Here is a 17,885-nt window from a genome sequence, read left to right as displayed (position 1 = left end):
TTAGGATCAGAAATATTATTATATCTTTTAGAAAATCCAAAGTGATAATACAATCTAGAATGGTGCTGTCCCATAGGATAGCCACTAGCCATGTGGCTATTTAAAGTCATTAAAATTAAAGAAAATTTAGCAGTCAGTTTCTCAGTTCACCAGCCATATTCCAATGGCTCAGCAGTCCCATATGATAAGCAGCTACTGTACTGGGAGCATAGATACTGAGCATATCATCATCATAGAAAGCTCTACTAGGCAGCAAAGTTCCAGGGACACGTGAGGACCCTATTACAAACATGCAAGTAGGAAAATGCCTTTCTTGGCAATAATAATTAGGATTTTTCATTTTAGAAGAAAATTTTACCCTTTTGACCACAGCAGTGAATTTTGTCTCTGATTCTTGAGCCAACTGCACATATTTGCCATAAAACCAGCGATTTCTGATGGTCATCTATGGAATCTCTTAGGGTTGGTACAGCAAGACTGGACAGGGAAGGGGAAAGGCAGAGAGGGCTTGAGGCCCCCTACAACCCTTGTCAACCAGCACCTCTGTTTCCAAGGAGTTGTATTTAAATATCAGTTTATGACTCAAAGCTCCTGAGAATCATTATATATTCACTCTGGAATTTGAATTGCTCTGACTTATAGTATAAGAGGGACAACACATTAGAGAGAAGTGTGATCTATCACATCACTGGAGACAGTCCCAAAATCTGGTAGACTGTTTCCAGTACACAATCGTGTTCTCCAACCTCAAGTTAACCTTTAGCCGGCCCTGCAATTCTCCCTCCACTTCTTGTTGACTCATACTCTATTGCTCCAGGCAACCACTATATGCCTTTCTACTTTATGAAATCCCAGTTGCACCATGTTTGCTCTTTGCAAAACCCTACTTTGTAATTACCTGGGACAAATGATGCTACCTAATGTGAAACTTCCTGGGGCTCTCTCTTCCTAGAGGTCCAGTATTTCTCTACATTCATCCTTCACCCCTTTCCTTCTTTCTTCATGGCTACCTTCCTGAACTTGAATTTGATGTTATCCCCTCCTGTTTGCTCCAGGAATTGCTCCGTCTATCATCCTCATCTGCTTTTATCTTTAATGGCTTCTTCATCACTGGAACCTTCCTCTTGGATCATAAACATTCTTATCTCTGCTTTAAAAAAAAAGGGTGAAACCAAACACAAAACCACTTTCTCTGCTCCTCTATTGAGTCTTCATTTTTCTCCACCAAACATCTTAACATTCACCTCTTTTCTCCATCCTCACCTGCCTTACCCCCTTGTAACCTGATTCCTGCCTTCATAGGTCTTTTTCAAAGCTCCCAGTGGCCTCCTAATCGCTAAATCTGTGTTCCCGCTCTTCTCCATACTGAGATGGTCAGTGTGTGAAGCACAGACTGCATTGACTGGCCATCTCCTTGCCATGAATGTCTCTCCTCCCTGGGCTCCCCTGATGCTCCCCACTGCTCGCTGACTATGCCTTCTCTGGTTGTATTCCCTGCTCCTGATCTAGTCGGTCCCACCCTGCATGTGTCACATCCCTCTTCCCATCTCATCCTACTCACACTCCCCTGTGAGGTCAGTCATGGCTGCTCTCCTTAATGTCAGTCCAGTATGTCTGTAAATCTGGATGAATTTATATGGATGCTTTTCTGGGACTTTGGCATGACTAGAGCCCCTCAGACCCCGCTCCCGAACTCACAGTTCTGCAAGTGGTGCCCTCATCCTTCCAGCCACCCCTCCCTCAGAGGTGCTCTTGACCTGTCAGTTCTGACTCTCTCACATTTGGCCGTCTCTTTCCATCCCTACCACTGACCCCTATTTGAGGATCCCACTAACCCTCTCCTCCCAACTGCTGCCTGTTATGGGAGCCAGAGAACCCACTGACATCATGAAATTTATCCTCTTTCTCACTGAAAGCAGAAGGAATTATCAATCTTTGACCCCTGTCTACCGCCTTGAGGAAGATATTATTACAAGAATCTTTATGAACCTTCCCAGAAGACAGCCTGTGCGTGTTATGGCAATACAAGAAAGCATGTACTGTTGGCAAAGTTCCTGTAGGAAGTCAATATGAGTCTAAAAGTTATGCTCGATTGCTTTTTACTATTTCTTCTCTGTCACTGTCCCTGGTGGTGTTAGAGTTGTGATGGAATGTTACCTCTGACCTATCGTTTCTGTGAAAGCTAAAAGCAATCAAAGCTATGAAAACACCCGCCCCCACACTGCCCATCTCTTGTAGCCCTTGACCAATAATCCAAGAGGTGCAGCAACAGGCAGAGCGCAGGGGCAAGAAGGGGACTTCCAAGAACTTCATAGCTCTGCATTTTATAGATAAAAAGCAGGGCAATAAAACCTTTGAGCTGCTCTCTGTTAGTGTTCTGAAATTTCTATCTCACATAATAGGATAAATAACAAAAGTAAGGTCTGGCCAGAAGGAAAGCATCCCTAATTTTGGCAGTGCTAGGATCACTCATCCCCAGTCTCCCTTGTCCAAATGCCTTGGCTCACAATTGTCACAGTAATTGTTCTCAAATATACTTCTGATTATTCACCACTTAAGAATCATAAATGGTTCTATAATTTTAACAGAATGAAGTCACAGGATCCTAGCTGTTGAGAGCCAAAAGTGGTCAATTCATTTAATTCAATCTCTTCCAACTTTATAATAAAAATCTGAGCCCACTGAGGTTAACTTTCTCCCCAAATTACTCTATTACCATAAGTGCTGATTTTGATGCATATTATGCACACAAGTGTGGCATATTTCTTTTTTTTTCGGTTTCTTTTTTTAAATTTAATTTTATTATGTTATGTTAGTCACCATACATTACATCATTAGTTTTTGATGTAGTGTTCCATGATTCATTGTTTGTGTATAACACCCAGTGCTCTATGCAGTACGTGCCCTCCTTCATACCCATCACCGGGCTAACCCATCCCCCCACCCCCCTCCCCTCTAGAACCCTCAGTTTGTTTCTCAGAGTCCATCGTCTCTCATGGTTCGTCTCTCCCTCTGATTCCCGCCCCCCTCATTTTTCCCTTCCTTCTCCTAATGTCCTCCATGTTATTCCTTATGTTCCACAAGTAAGTGAAACCATATGATAATTGACTTTCTCTGCTTGATTTCACTTAACAGTCTCCTCCAGTCCCATCCACGTTGATATAAAAGTTGGAGATTCATCCTTTCTGATGGCTGAGTAATATTCCATTGTATCTATGGACCACATCTTCTTTATCCATTCGTCTGTTGAAGGGCATCTCAGCTCTTTCCACAGTTTGGCTATTGCAGACATTGCTGCTCTGAACACCGGGGTGCATATGGCCCTTCTTTTCTTATCTTGACCCCTTTTCCATAGTTCAAAGTATCCATTTTTCATTAAATATCTTGAATAAGCTAGAATATGGTAGACTATGGCACTTATAAACCTTTGAGGGACAATGTGATTTCTAATAGTGTTGCCCACATAACTGAGTCTAGGTGGATAAAGTAGGTGTTACTTAAGCAATAAAGAAAATATTTTCACTTACAGGCAACGTTGCATAGAACTCAGAAGAACCATGTCCTCCTGTGTAAATGAGTGTGAAGGAAGCAAAGAAAGAAGAAAAAGAACTGAATGTGTGGGAAGAATCTGGAAAGTTAACTGCAAGATTCAGTGAAAATGATTCTATTTTTTCCTCATAAAGAATACTTTAAATTACATAATTACAGATTCCAGGGAAATAGATATTTAAATCCATCAGTGACATGTGTTTGACTTCCTCATTTCCAGAGAAAATCAGAAGCTTATTTTGGTTTTTGTTCTCACTCTTCTCTTTCCCCCACCCACCTACACCGGATTGAGATATCTGACAAAGTAAAACCCTAGTACAACGGGAATTAGACTCTAGCAAAATGAGAAGCTGAAGCTGCGTGAAGCTCTTTACACACTATAAAGTCAAATGCTCCCACTTTTTCCTACAGACATTAGAAAGGCACAGAAATAAAATCAGATCCAACTCTCAGTTTCTATTTCTAGCAGAGGTTATATATGCCATCAGCTTCGATTAATGTGCTATGTCTTAGTCACCTTACATAAATATGTTTCATTTAAAGGGAACCCAACTGAAGAAGGTATTGCCTCAAATGATAACATGCTAAGGGCATGGCAGAACCCCTTTAGATAAAGAAAACAAAATATGACTTTCTTTGCCTATATTTTATAAATTTCTAAATAGCCTGAAGCTTACAGTCCAAAAGAGACCCTCATGAAAATCAACTCCTAGAACTGCCACCTTCATGTTGCATAAATGACAGATGTTTCATCTTAATGTTCAGAGAGGTATTCACATACATGACAGAGAGGAGTATAAAAATTAAGAAATGAAATAGACATCATCTCCCTGACTTATATATAATCATTGCCACCTTATCCCATGCCAGACACAGTTAATGCATCATGGTCATTTTTCCAACTGAGCTTTTAAAATCCTTCTCCACAAAGAACTTTATGCACATGGCCAATAATGCAAATGGGGTTGAACCACTGTCATTATGACTACACCAGGCTCTTTTCTGAGCACTGTGCATTCATTAATTCCATTTAGTATTCCCAATCCTACTGTGTTTTGTTACACTTATTTTTATTTATTCTTATTTTACAATGAGAAAAGAGAGGCACAGAGAGATTAAGTAACTTGCTCAAAGTCACAGAGCTAGTAAATGTCAGAGGCAGGATGCAAACCCAGGCAGCCTACCTCCAGAGACCACATCCTTCATCACTATACTATATGGTCTCTTAAGAAATGAAAGCCAATACAGAGAGAAGATGGGATTGTAATTGTCTTTTATGGAAATTTTCAAACATATAAAAAAAAGTAAAGTAAATAGTACAATAAACCCTCATAATTTCATCATCCAGCTTCAAGATCATAAAAAAAAAATTACCTATCTTTTCTCACCTTTTTGGGGGGAGGAGGTGGTGCCAGATTATTTTACAGCAAAGCCAGCACACTGTTGTTACTTAAAATGTGGAGTAATTAGTTCTGGAGACATAATGCAGTAGTGCTGAGATAGCCAGGAGAGGGTCTGAAGGGTGTGAAGACTCTCCTCACCCCCAACTCAAGAGGGTCAGGTGCTCCTCTCTTCATATATCTCCTTCCCCTTCCCACCCACCAAATGCTGTGCAATCTTCAGCCATAGCCAGACTCACAGTTCCCTACATGGATTTCTTTTCACACTCCTATCTCCCCACTGGATTCTAACTTTGCAAGAGTGAAATTTTGGTGTCCTGGTCAGAATAGCTGCAACACTGAGCTCTGTGCTTACCCCAAAACAGATGCTAAAAGAGGGCTGGCTTGGGGAAGGGAAATGGACAGTCTGATAGTCACGAAACCAGACAGCCAAGAAAAATGAGGCAGTTCAACTAGACATGGTTTCTACCATAATCCCACTACCATAATCCTACCTACCTATCATCCCCCAAATTTCAGTTTATCTTACTTTCAACCAAAAATGGTCAACCAAAACAAAACAAAATAAAACAAAACAAAAGGCATTCATACTCTAATCCCATCTCTGGGTGGACATGATCATTATCCGGAGTGTTTTGAAATGGAACGTACAATGTCAATAAGGCTTAATCTCAAATACGCAAGAGCTTCTCTGAAATCTGACCTCACAGGTCCCTTTAGGTTCCTTTTTCCATGAATAAAAAAATGACTCCCTCTTTGCCAATGGAACATGAGATAGACTAATGGTTGTTTTGGTAATAATACTTCTTGGCAACTCTGAACTTAAGTAAAATTCATGTCAGATACAGAAAATCAAATGTATTATTTATGTAAATGTATTTTATGTTACTCATGAGCACGAATGCTGAAGTTAACATTACAAAAAGCTTTCATATTAACTCTTATTTTCATTGATTAACCTTCCAAAAGGGCTAGTGATTTTCCATTTCAGATTATTATCCCCAGAACCCAAATCCTATTTGGTAATTAAAAGAACATCTACTTATTTAAGTATTAAAATAAGAAATAAAACTCTAGAATTTAATGAAAATATCTAATCTCTCCAATTGAGAGGTCTAATTTTGACAACTCTGAAATTCTTTCACAAAAAGCCACAATGGTAGGGTTTTAGGCCAATTCTTTGAAAGTGACTAATTACATGCAAGGAGATACATAGGTTATTAGATATCTGTGACACTATTAGGTCTACATGATGATTTATCTCTGAATATAATCATACTTTAAATGACCTATTATATTTTCTCTTTGAGTTGCATAAAATATCTATAGGTATACCATAGTCAAGAGAAGCAACATTTTAGAGATTCTAGAAAACTGTGAAAACCACAATGATGATGAACTCCACCAACTATCAAGACCTGTGAAAGTCTTGATAAAAGTGAAAATAAGTTACCTCTACAAAATACTTCTGAAAGCTGCTCAAGTTACTCTCAGGGCTCTCTCTTGTTCCATACTCTTACATAAGAGAAAATGTAAGAAAATTTCTATTGGCAAAGAATTTCTTTTGAAACTCTTACTGTAAAGGCCATGCTAGGTAGCATGAGGGATACTAAAATTATTAAAAGACATAGCCCCTATCCTTGAAGAGCTTATAATCCAGGGGAGACAGGGCAGAGAAATAAATAAGTACAATGAGACAGTATGTGATAATCCACAAAAGGGATGCAAGCAAGGAGCCACAGGAGTTCCCAGGAGAAAAGATCGCTTCAGGTTCACAGATGAAGGACGATTTTTTAGAGGAAGTGGCATTTGAATTGCACCTGAAAATTCCAGAATCTACAGAGAAATTTGGCTGGGGAAAGAGGGAGAGCATTCCAGAAACGGTTTACACCAAGACCACAAAGGCAGGAAAGCACAAAGCCCTCAGAAGAAAAAGTGAACAATTCTGGTTGGCCAGTTGAGGGTGTACATGAGGGGATGGGATGTGGGAGAGGCAAGAAGGGAACCAGGCAGGTCTTGGAGGACCTGGAATTTCCAACAAGCAACAGAAGCAAGCACAGGGGTACCATGAAGCAATCAAAACAGGGTGAAAGGGAAAGTGATCTAGGACCATGTGCCTTACAAATTACAGAGTGACGATGTATGAGGAATGGTTTAGGTGAGAGGTACTACAGGCTTAAACTAAGATGAGGAGAAGAACAAACACAGACTACATGAGAGAGTGAGACCTGACCAGATCTGATCACTGAATAGAAAGGAAGGCAAAAAGAAGGTAAGAAGCAATGCTGATCCTAAAATTTCCAGCCTCAGTAGCCAGACTGCAGATTTCATTAACAGACAGAGCAACGGTGAAAGGAGGTGCTGGTTTGTAAAAGATAACAAAAGATTCATTTTTGGGAAATGTTCAGTTTGAGGCAACCCGGGTCAACCTGCTGGAGATGCTTGGCATCATGTGAAATGAGAGTGAGTAGTTCTAGAAAGAGGTTGGGGCTGCAGATACGGAGTTGGTAGTGTGGCCACAGTGCTGAGAGCTGAAAGTATGGATTAAGATAAGCAAGGCGAAGCCTGAAGAATTGGAAGAGATGCATCATGAGAACAAATCTTGGGGAGCTCAAACATGTTGGCCTCAGTGTACAGAAGATGGACGATGCTATGATGAACTGCAGGCTGTGCCAGAAATGGCAAGCCCTCAAATTCAGTAGGTTTTCTGGATGCACCAACAGCTCCCCTACAAAAGATCTCTCAAGAGTCCATCTCCGCTTCCCCAAATACAACCCCTTGAGAAACTCCCCAATCACCTTAATCAGAAACTAACCTTCCACCTCAACCCAGGAATATCCATCCAGCTTTGTATCATTTTTAAGGCTGTGGGCATATACACCCTTGTGCTGTGATCATTTATACAATGTCAGCCTCTCTGTCCACCTCCCCAGCTGCATCCCTATTTCCCCAACCACTCTACCACCTCCCTGCACCAAAGGTGGAGGGCAGATTCTACACCCAACAGCCGAAACCCAGGTCCATGGGGGGCCCAGGGGTCTCCCCTCTCCATGCTCATTGTCACCTGCCCCTCAGGACCCAGGAAAACCACGGAGAGAGAGAGAGAGTTGTAGCTAAGCCAAAGTCACCCAGGAAACACCAAGTTCCTAATGAATCACTGAATAGTGTCCTAAATATAGTATGCTTCGGTCACTGTGGCCCTGTTCGGACTGTTTATAGGCACATGTGTATCTAAAAATATGAGCTACACACTTCCAAAGAGTTCCTTATTATAGTCATGTTTCAGATTTTGAGACATCTACTGTGCCACATTATAATTCCTAATTACTGTGGCATTCCTAAAATGAATCCTATGTGCATGTACTGTTTGAAGAAAGCCCAATGTTCCAAGAAGGAAAAGGAACCAACTCTGATATCATGCTAGGTGTTTTGATGAGCTAAACCAACAAAGCTTTGCTCCAAGGGTTTGACCTAAGGACTTTTGGCTCTTTCAAAGGCTTCATATTTTACTTAATCCTCATCATCAAAGCATCATCCCTCCACTAAAGAACAGAAACAAAATTTTTTTTGACATGAAATCTAGTAACAAGTATAAGGAGAGTGTTAATGGTACTAAGATATCAACTCAAATAAGTGAGAAGGTTTTCCATGGTCTATAGGTTAAGGACAAATTTTACATATAGTTACATGTCAAGTCAATTCTAAATACTGTTGTTGTTTTTTTAAAAAAATACAGAAAAGAATTCTGAATACACATTACCTTTATTTTTCTTTCCAAATTTTTATTTAAATTCTAGTTAGTTAACATACAGAGCAATATGGTTTCTGGAGTAGAATTCAGTAATTCATCACTTACATGAAACACCCAGTGCTCATCACAAGTGCCCTCCTTAATGCCCATCCCCCATTTAGCCCATCCCCTGCCCACCTCCCCTCCATCAACCCTCAGTTTGTGCTCTATCATTAAGAGTCTCTTATGGTTTCTTTCCCTCTCTCTCTTTCCCCCTTCCCATATGTTCATCTGTTTTGTTTCTTAAATTCCACATGAGTGAAATCATATGGTATTTCTCTTTCTCTGACGGACTTACTATCTTAGCGTAATACACACAGACTCCACCCATGTCTTGCAAATGGCAAGATTTCATTCTTTTTGATGGCTGAGTAATATTCTATTGTGTGTGTATATGTGTTTGTGTGTGTATACCACATCTTCTCTATCCATTCATCAGCTGATAGACATTTCGGCTCTCTCCATAGTTGGCTATTGCTGACGATGCTGTCATAAACATCAGGGTGCATGTACCCCTTCAAATCCATATTTTTGTATCCTTTAGGTAAATACCTAGTAGTGCAACTGCTGGATCATAGGGTAGCTCTATTTTTAACTTTTTGAGTAATCTCCATACTGTTTTCCAGAGTGGCTGCACCAGTCTGTGTTCCCACCAACATTGCAAGAGGGTTCCCCTTTCTCTGCATCTTCACCAACACCTGTTGTTTCTTATGTTCTTAATTTTAGCCATTCTGACAGGAGTCAGATGGTATCTTATTGTGGTTTTGATTTGTATTTTCCTGATGATAAGTGATGTTGAGTATATTTTCATGTGTCTGTTAGCCATCTGGATGTCTTCTTTGGAAGATGATTCATGTCTTCTGCCCATTTCTTAGCTGGATTATTTGTTTTTTGGGTGTTGAGTTTGATAAGTTCTTCACAGATTTTGGATACTCTTTATCAGATATGTCATTTGCAAATATTTTCTCTCATTCTGTAGGCTGCCTTTTAGTTGATTGTTTCCTTCACTGTGCAGAAGCTTTTTATTTTGAGGAAGTCCCAATAGTTCATTTTTTGTTTCTCTTGCCTCTGGAGACATGTCTAGTAAGAAGTTCCTATGGCCAAGGTCGAAGAGGTTGCTGCCTGTGTTCTCCTCTAGGAATCTGATGGATTCCTGTCTCACATTTAAGTCTTTTAACCATTTTGAATTTATTTTTGTGTATGGTGTAAGAAAGTGGTCCAGTTTCATTCTTCTGCATGTGGCTGTCCAATTTTCCCAACATCATTAGTTGAAGAGACTGTCTTTTTTCCACTGGATATTCTTTTCTGCTTTGTCGAAGATTAGTTGACCATATAGGCATGGGTCCATTTCTGGGCTTTCTATTCTGTTCCATTAATCTCTGTGTCTATTTTTGTGCCAGTACCATACTGTCTTGATCACTACAGCATTGTAATGTAGCTTGAAGTCCAGAATCATGATACCTCCAGCCTTGCCTTTTTTTTTTAAAGATTTAATTATTTTAGAGAGAGAGAGAGGGTGAACAGGGGGAGGGGCAGAGAGAGAGGGGTAGAAGCAGACCCTGCACTGAGCACAGAGTCCGACATGGGGCTCAATCCCACAAACCTGAGATCATGACCTGAGCCGAAATCAAGAGTGGGATGCTTAACTGACTGAGCCACCCAGGCACCCCTGCTTTTCTTTTTCAGGACTGCTTTGGCTATTCGGGGTCTTTTGTGGTTCATACAAATTTTAGGATTGTTTGTTCTAGCTCTGTGAAATATTCTGGTGGTATTTTGATAGGGATTACATTAAAAGTGTAGATTGCTCTGGGTAGTATAGACATTTTAACAATGTTTCCTCTTCCAACCCCTGAGCACGGAATGCTTTTTTTATTTCTTTGTGTCCTCTTCAATTTCTTTCATAAGTGTTTTATAGTTTTCAGAGTACAGATCTTCTACCTCTTTGGTTAGGTTGATTCCTAGGTATCTTAAAGTTTTTGGTGTGAATACCTATTACTTTTAATATGAAGTCTTTAAAGTAGGAGTTATTTTCCCTGGCACATTATGGCTCTTGTCTCTCTGGGTGCTCAGGGTATCCCTCTCTAGTGTCCTTTGAAGCAGAGGTGAGAAGAAATACCCTAAATGCCCATACACCTGGAATGATTCTGTCCACACCTGTCAGCTCTCCTTTAGCAAAAGCTGCTGCCATGGGAACAAAACTCAATTCATCTTGAAATTACTATTATTTTTTTAAGAAATCAAGGCTTTAGCATCTTCCTTGGAAAGATATATACTATGTGAGATTTTTAATTTTTTTTTGTCACTCTCGTGCTCCCTCTAAAAGAGAAACATGCCACTGGGAATTTTACTACTAAAAACTATGACAAATAGCTGCCCCTATATTAAAAATCTTCAGACTGTCAATATGCACACACATATCTAAAAATAGGAGTTCCACATTTGCAAATAGTTCTTTATTATATTCACATTTCAGATTTTGATACATCTACTGTGCCATGATGGAATCCATAATGACAATGGTATTCCTAACATGAATCCTGTGTGAAAGTAGTTCAGAGATGCAGCACCTTTAGGAAACCAAGTGAGCAAAAACCTCTCAGAAACTGCTTACAAACACATCAAGATAAAGGAAAATGTAATGTACTACTTTGAGGAATAACTAGGTAGACCAAAATTTAGAACTGTAAAAGTACAAATGTACTGCACATCAGCTCTCTAAACCCAAGAAAGGATAAAGAGCAAGCTCAGAGAAAGGAAATTAAAAAAAAAATATATGAATCAATCTCATTCTCAAACTCTCCCCCCCAAACCCCATCCTGCTGTCTCTTTCCCTTACTACTTTAGCCTGATTCAACTGTTGTAATCCCTCCCAAACAGCCCTGCACATGAAAACCTCTAAGACTTTCCTGGCCTTCCGGCAAGTTCTTGCTAACCAACATCTGAGATGTCAAGACTTCAGATCCAATAACAATGACTTTGAAGTTGACAGGCTGAGATGGGTTTTGGTCATCAAAGGCACAGCCAAATGGGGCAGCCTCCAGATCTTCTTTAGAAACAGTGGCTGTTTGTGACTTACTCTGAGACTTAATTCAGACTTTATAAAATATAGTTTATAACATCAGTCTCGGGAACCAGGCCTAGAGTAGCCTCATTCAACTAATGGGGACCTTTCTGGACACAAAGTTGAAGAAGTTCAGCTGTGTTTTCTTTTATTTTCAATATCATTTGGTTAACTTTTAGAAATCCAACCAAATGTTCCATCAAAATCAAGGCATTACAGGTAATCCCAGGTAACTAAAAAGATTCTCACCACCACTATTTAATACATGTTTCATGTAACACCTGTTTTGGATCTTTCTTTGACTTCTTACATAGAATCCATGGAGCAAAGGGCTCCTGGAGTCAGTCCCTGGATAAGTCATTTTCTATATTTCAACATCTTTTTCTAGCATGTTAGCTCCTCATAACTGAAAAATGATAGGGCCAAACAGGCTTTTTTTTCTTCAGTAGATTCTTTTCTAAAGTCCTAAGAATGGCAGATTAAAGTAGTCAAATCAAATCTTTCATACACAAAGGAATGAAACTATTACACCCGCATGCTGATCTACCTGGCCCAGTGTGGCCCGAGGGGCGTATCCCGCAGGGGAGTAGCGCACGCCGGCCCCGCCCACTTACGGTTGGCCAGCCGGCTCTGCTCCGGCTGTGCGCTGTCCGCCGACTGGGTGCTGGAGACCGAGGACACGCTGGAGCTCCGCACAAAGCCAAACGCCGCTAGCTTGGCTGCCGGGAGACGCGAGTATCCGGGAGGACGAAGTCCAGATTTGGGTAGATTGGATTTTGCAGCATTTGAACCGGAGGCTTTCTTTAAATCTGCTATAATGAACAAAAACAACAACAACAACAACAAAAAAAAAGATCGGTTGACAAGATAGAGAATACATGGACTACGAATATTAATCTAGCTCTATCATAAACAGGCCACAATCAATCTTGCAGGGTGTGCTTTAGCACATTCACAAACACATCTTTATGAGAAAGGTCCCTCACAGTGGGCTGGGGGTTTCAGAGAATTCAAATAAGAGGAGAGGCAGCGGGGCAGATGAGACAAGAACAGACAACTAGTCCTATTATATGACCATAAATAAAGGTAGGTATACAGTGCTTAGGAAGCTGAATAGAATGAACACTTATATTGCACGTTACTCTAGAATTGTGAAATAGACTTACACCTTAAAATCTGACATGCAGTGGGCAAAGGGCCCTTGTGGCAAATAATTCATCAGCAATTTTAAACAGTATGTGATAATTCATGGAAGTATGTACAAAGAATCGTTTGCTAACATTCTGTTGGTTGTAGGAATGAGGTGGGCACAAACTGTGGAGCTGGCCAGGTCGAAATCCAGTCTCTGTCATTTACTAGCTGTGTAACCTCAGAAACTTGACCCAACACTTTAGAACTACAGTTTCCTCCCATGGAAGGACTGCGATGATAAAATTGGCCTCAAAGGTCTAATATAAATATTATTGCTTGTAACAGAACTTTATAGGTGCTCCAATTAATGCTAGGTTTTTTTTTCCTTTCTCCATGATCTGGTTTTATGTTAAACTAAAATTAAAAAAATAAACTAAATTTCAAAATTAGTTCCCAGATATGTGCAAAGCCAGCTAATTTTGAAAGAATAAAACATTATGCTATAAACCCACCATCTCAGCATGATGATATCTGAACCAGGCTCTGTTCATGGCCACTACAATGATCATCTCCACACTATAAGAAGTCTTTCAATATCAGATAGAACCAGGATGTTATCACACACAAATGCTCTTTAATATTCCTTAAAAGGAAAAGGGGCCAGAAGTCCTAATATTCTGTATAATTGTCCTAGTGAAGCCATTTAGAACTTTCACCTGCCATATTTACTGTGAGTGCTTATTATATACAGATCCTTCAGCAATGCTCCTCAGTCCTTATTATCTACTGAAAGATTAACCAGGTTTCAGACTAGTAATAAAAAAATTTTAAAAAATTTGTGTCTAAAAATCAATGAAGAATCTACATTAGAAATAAATCCATGTATGGAAATCTGTGGAGAACCAACAGATGCCAATCTGGTTCAGTGGTGCCTCTTCCTCTACTAGGAGCTCCCCTAAGAGTGAGGCTGTAGCCTGTTGTACATCCAGATGAAAGCAGAATATGTACAACTATGGCTTCCCGATTTCTGGGTCAGGACTAGGAGGAGGAGGAATCAGGTGAGTGCAGAGGGAAGAGGGAACAGGGATCTGGGGCTGCAATATTCCCAATTCAGTTCTGTCCTGCTTGGGGAAAAAAAATGTTCAAATATGATGAGAAATAATCACTGTTTAATAAGTAGTAATGGCCCTTCTGTATCAGCAATTAAATGTCAGGTCAATGCCTTCAATTGTTGTTCTATCATTTCGCATACTCTGAGATGATATCCCCAGAACAATGAAAACGTCCCCGTAAATCAGATACATTTTCACAATAAATTGAAACTAAAGCAATTTTGGATAACGCCTGTAAAACAGTTGCTAAAAAATCAGATGTGATTTCAATAATAAGTATACACTAAATCCATCATGTTTTGATACTAATTTCAGTTATAGAGGGAAAGAGTATAATCTCTTTCCCAACCCAGTTAATCAATAACTGATTTAAGATTACACAAAATCAAGTGAGAAGAATATGAATAAATGGGTTTTTTTCTGAGTAAAGAAACCCATATTTCAGAATGAAGGAAAGGTCAGAATTCCTAACAGAACACCTTGGCATGTAATAAACATTCATTTAATATTCATTTAAGAATGAAAACCAGATACTCCTGGGTGGCTCAGTCAGTTGAGCATCCATCCAACTCTTGATTTTGGCTCAGGCTCATGATCTCACGGTGGTGGGATTGAGCTCCACGCTCAATGCAGAATCTGCTCAAGATTCTTTGCCTCTCCCTCTACCTGTCCCCCTGCTTAGGAACTTGCACATGTGTACTCTTTCTCTAAAATAACTAACTAGCTAAATAAATAAATTCCTTTAAAAAATGAAAACTAAGTTTATTAAATCATTACGTAAGACAATACAGGCACTGAAAATGTTCAAAGAGGAATTTATCCTATTCTACCCTTACCTATATTTAAGGATTGTTCATGTCATAGGTAGAAAGGTAGCATGAACATGCAGAGAGGGAACTCAACAACACAGGATCCCAAGTAGACACGAAGTAGGTCTCTAAGTGAGTTCTGGGCTTTCACTTTCCCTTAGTTCATCTTTCCCTTTGAATAAAGGCACATGTTGTGAGTGTATGTGGGTGTAGGCTACTTGTGGGAGTATGTCTTACACCAACTCTCTGTGTACATAATTTTTTCTAAATTTAATATAATCCATACATCAAGTTACTATCCAGTGGTCTCACCTCCTACCAGATACATCTCACAAATAGTTTACATACCTTCAGGGTTTGGAAGAACAGTTCTCATTCTTTGGAAACTATCCGTGCCTAGCACAGTGGTTTTGACAAATTATTCAGTCAAATTTAGCTGAAGTCTACAGTAGCCAAGCTTGCACAACATTAATATAGCCTGTTGTGTGGGTTGAACACCTCCACTGGTCTCTCTGCATGAGAACTAGGCTGGAATAGGGCTCTAAACTCTGCTTTCTAAACAAGCACCTCCATGATTCTTACTCAGGTAGTCCATGGAGCATACTTTGGGGTGAAAACGTCAAAGATGCCATATCAGCCTGGGAAAGGTACGCTTCAGCATTACATTCAGCTGTTCTGACTGAATGTGCCTTAATTTAATCTTAGTTTCTCATAAAAGGAATTTACTTATAAAAATGTGCACTCTTTACTATTTCTCAAGTGCAGCATGTCAGAAGAATCTATTTTTTCAAGTATGTAGTGTCCTTGGACCATTCAAGAATAGACTTTGATGGAAACAGCATATCAAAGTGTACAGTAAGTCCTCAAGAAACAAATGATAACAATTAATGTTAAATAAAACTGAGCAGACACATAAGAGAGACATCTTCCACAATGATGGCACGAGGAGCTTCATGGACACTTTCTCCAGTAAACCAACCATAATTAGTAAAAATCATTTTTAAAAAACAACAATCATTTAAAGTTTCTAGAAATTGTTCTAAGGGCATACAGCAAATAAACATTTATAAATGAAAATCTACTAAATCCCAGTAAGAATAGTCAGACTGGATGGCACTTGACCATGACCCACTCCTTTCCTCCTCTGCAACCCTGTCCATCTCAGCATGATGAAAGCTCTACTCTGGGTGGCTGGGACCAAGGCAAGAGGATTCCTCTCCCCCTGCTCAAGAACTACCATATCTCACTGCGAGAGGCGGGCCACCATCATTTCCCAATCCCTATGCCCTCCCCCCAGGTCCATGTTACAGAAACTAAATTACATGCAAGCAAGAGGCCAAGAGGTCAGGAGACTCTCCCTTCACCCAGCCCCAAGTAAGAGGGCAGAGGCACTACCCCAGGGACAGCAGGCCAAAAATACTGGGGCCCTAATCACTGTTGCCCTGGCTCACTTGTAGGCTAGAGGTTCAATATCAGGAGAGGTAAAGGGAGAAGAACAGAAGCTACTGACCCTGCCTAGCAGCCACCTGTAAATCAGGATTGCCACTCCTAGAGAAGCAGACCAGTGTCCCTGCCACACCCCCCAGCAGAGTCATAACTAAGAGGTTTGCCCAAAGGTAGAGATAGGCCATAAGAACAAATGTCCACATTAAAAATGAAGAAAGATGTCACATCAATAAAGTAATCTTCCATCTAAAGACACCGAAGAAAGAAGAGCAAACCAAACATAAGTAGAAGGAAGGAAATAATAAATACTATAATGGTAATAAATATAACAAAATGGAAAAGTAAAAGAGAAAGTCAACAAAATCAAATTTGGTTTTTAGAAAGATCAACAAAGTTGGCAAACCTTTAGTTACGACTGATCAAGAAAAAAGGAGAGAAGACTCAATTTGTTAAATGAGGAATGAAAGAGGGGACATCACTACTAATCTTACAAAAGTAGAAAGAATTATAAGGGAATATTATGAACAACCTAGTGAAATGAACATGTTCCAGGAAAACACAAATGAAAAAAAAAAGGAAATGGAAAATCTGAATATACTTACAACAAAGAAATTGAATTAGTAATCCAAAAACTTCCTACAAAGAAAAGCCCAGACCAAAATATCATTAATAGAGAATTCTATCAAGCATTTAAAGAATTTATACCAGTTCTTCACAAATTATTCCAGGGGGTGAGGGAGGAAGAGAGAGAAACACTTCCATACTCATTCTATGAGGCCAGTGTTACTTGATAACCAAACCAAACATATCACGAAGAAAAAGAAAACCCTTACAGATGCAAAATTCTCACCAAAATATCGCAAACTGAAATCAGCCACATATAAAAAGTATTACATACCATAACAAAGTGAGATTTATCCCTAGAATTTAAGAGTGGTATAACATGGAAATCAATGTACTATGTCATATGAACAAAACAAAGAAAAACCACATGATCATCTCAATATATGCAGAAAAATCACTTGACAACTTCCAAGAGCATTTCATGAATAGAAAAATGTCCTAAATTTGATAAGGGGAGGGAAAAAAATCCATAGCTAACATCATACTGAATGGAAAAAGAATGAATCCTTCCCCCATAGATCAGGAACAAGGCAAGGCAGTTTGCTCTCATCACTGCTACTCAATATTTTATGGAAGGTTCAAGTCAGGACAATTGGGCAAGAAAATTAAAAGGCTTGTAGACTGGAAACAAGAAGCAAAACTTTCTCCATCTGTAGATCACACAATCTTGTATACAGAAAACCCTATGAAATCTACTAAAACCTTGTAATAAATGAGTTCAATATACAAAAATCAATTGTATTTCTATATACTTGCAATAACTAATCCAAAAATGAAATTAATAAAGTTTCATTTACAATATCATCAACAAAATAAAACATTTAAGAAATGTAGTAAAGGGTTGGACTCCCCCACCCTTTTTTTTTCATGCTTGACTGCTAACAGCTATCAGGTTTCAAACCCCACACCTCCTTTTACACTGCCCACATATCTAGAAAAGCTGATACGAAAGCCCAGGACAGC

General features: G+C 39.5%; 1 protein-coding gene across 3 annotated transcripts in view; it reads right to left on the bottom strand.

Moving 5' to 3' along the window:
- The window catches only part of MTUS2 (microtubule associated scaffold protein 2), a 379,630-nt gene that overhangs the window by 310,462 nt on the left and 51,283 nt on the right, over positions 1–17,885 (bottom strand). The window contains exon 3 of one of the 3 annotated variants that reach the window (XM_028107283.2): positions 12,415–12,612. The exons of 1 other annotated variant lie outside the window; for it this stretch is intronic. In XM_028107283.2, the coding sequence (XP_027963084.2) occupies positions 12,415–12,612 (198 nt within the window). The remainder of the gene's footprint in view (positions 1–12,414; positions 12,613–17,885) is intronic. One more of the 3 variants, XM_028107293.2, reaches the window with a different exon arrangement.

The sequence above is a fragment of the Eumetopias jubatus genome, unplaced genomic scaffold, assembly GCF_037043125.1.
Source record: "Eumetopias jubatus isolate StellerSeaLion01/CBP00866 unplaced genomic scaffold, mEumJub1_p1.0 scaffold_3, whole genome shotgun sequence".
Taxonomy (NCBI): Eukaryota; Metazoa; Chordata; class Mammalia; order Carnivora; family Otariidae; genus Eumetopias; species Eumetopias jubatus.
Note: the sequence above shows the minus strand (reverse complement) of the source record. Positions and strands in the feature narration are given on the sequence as shown.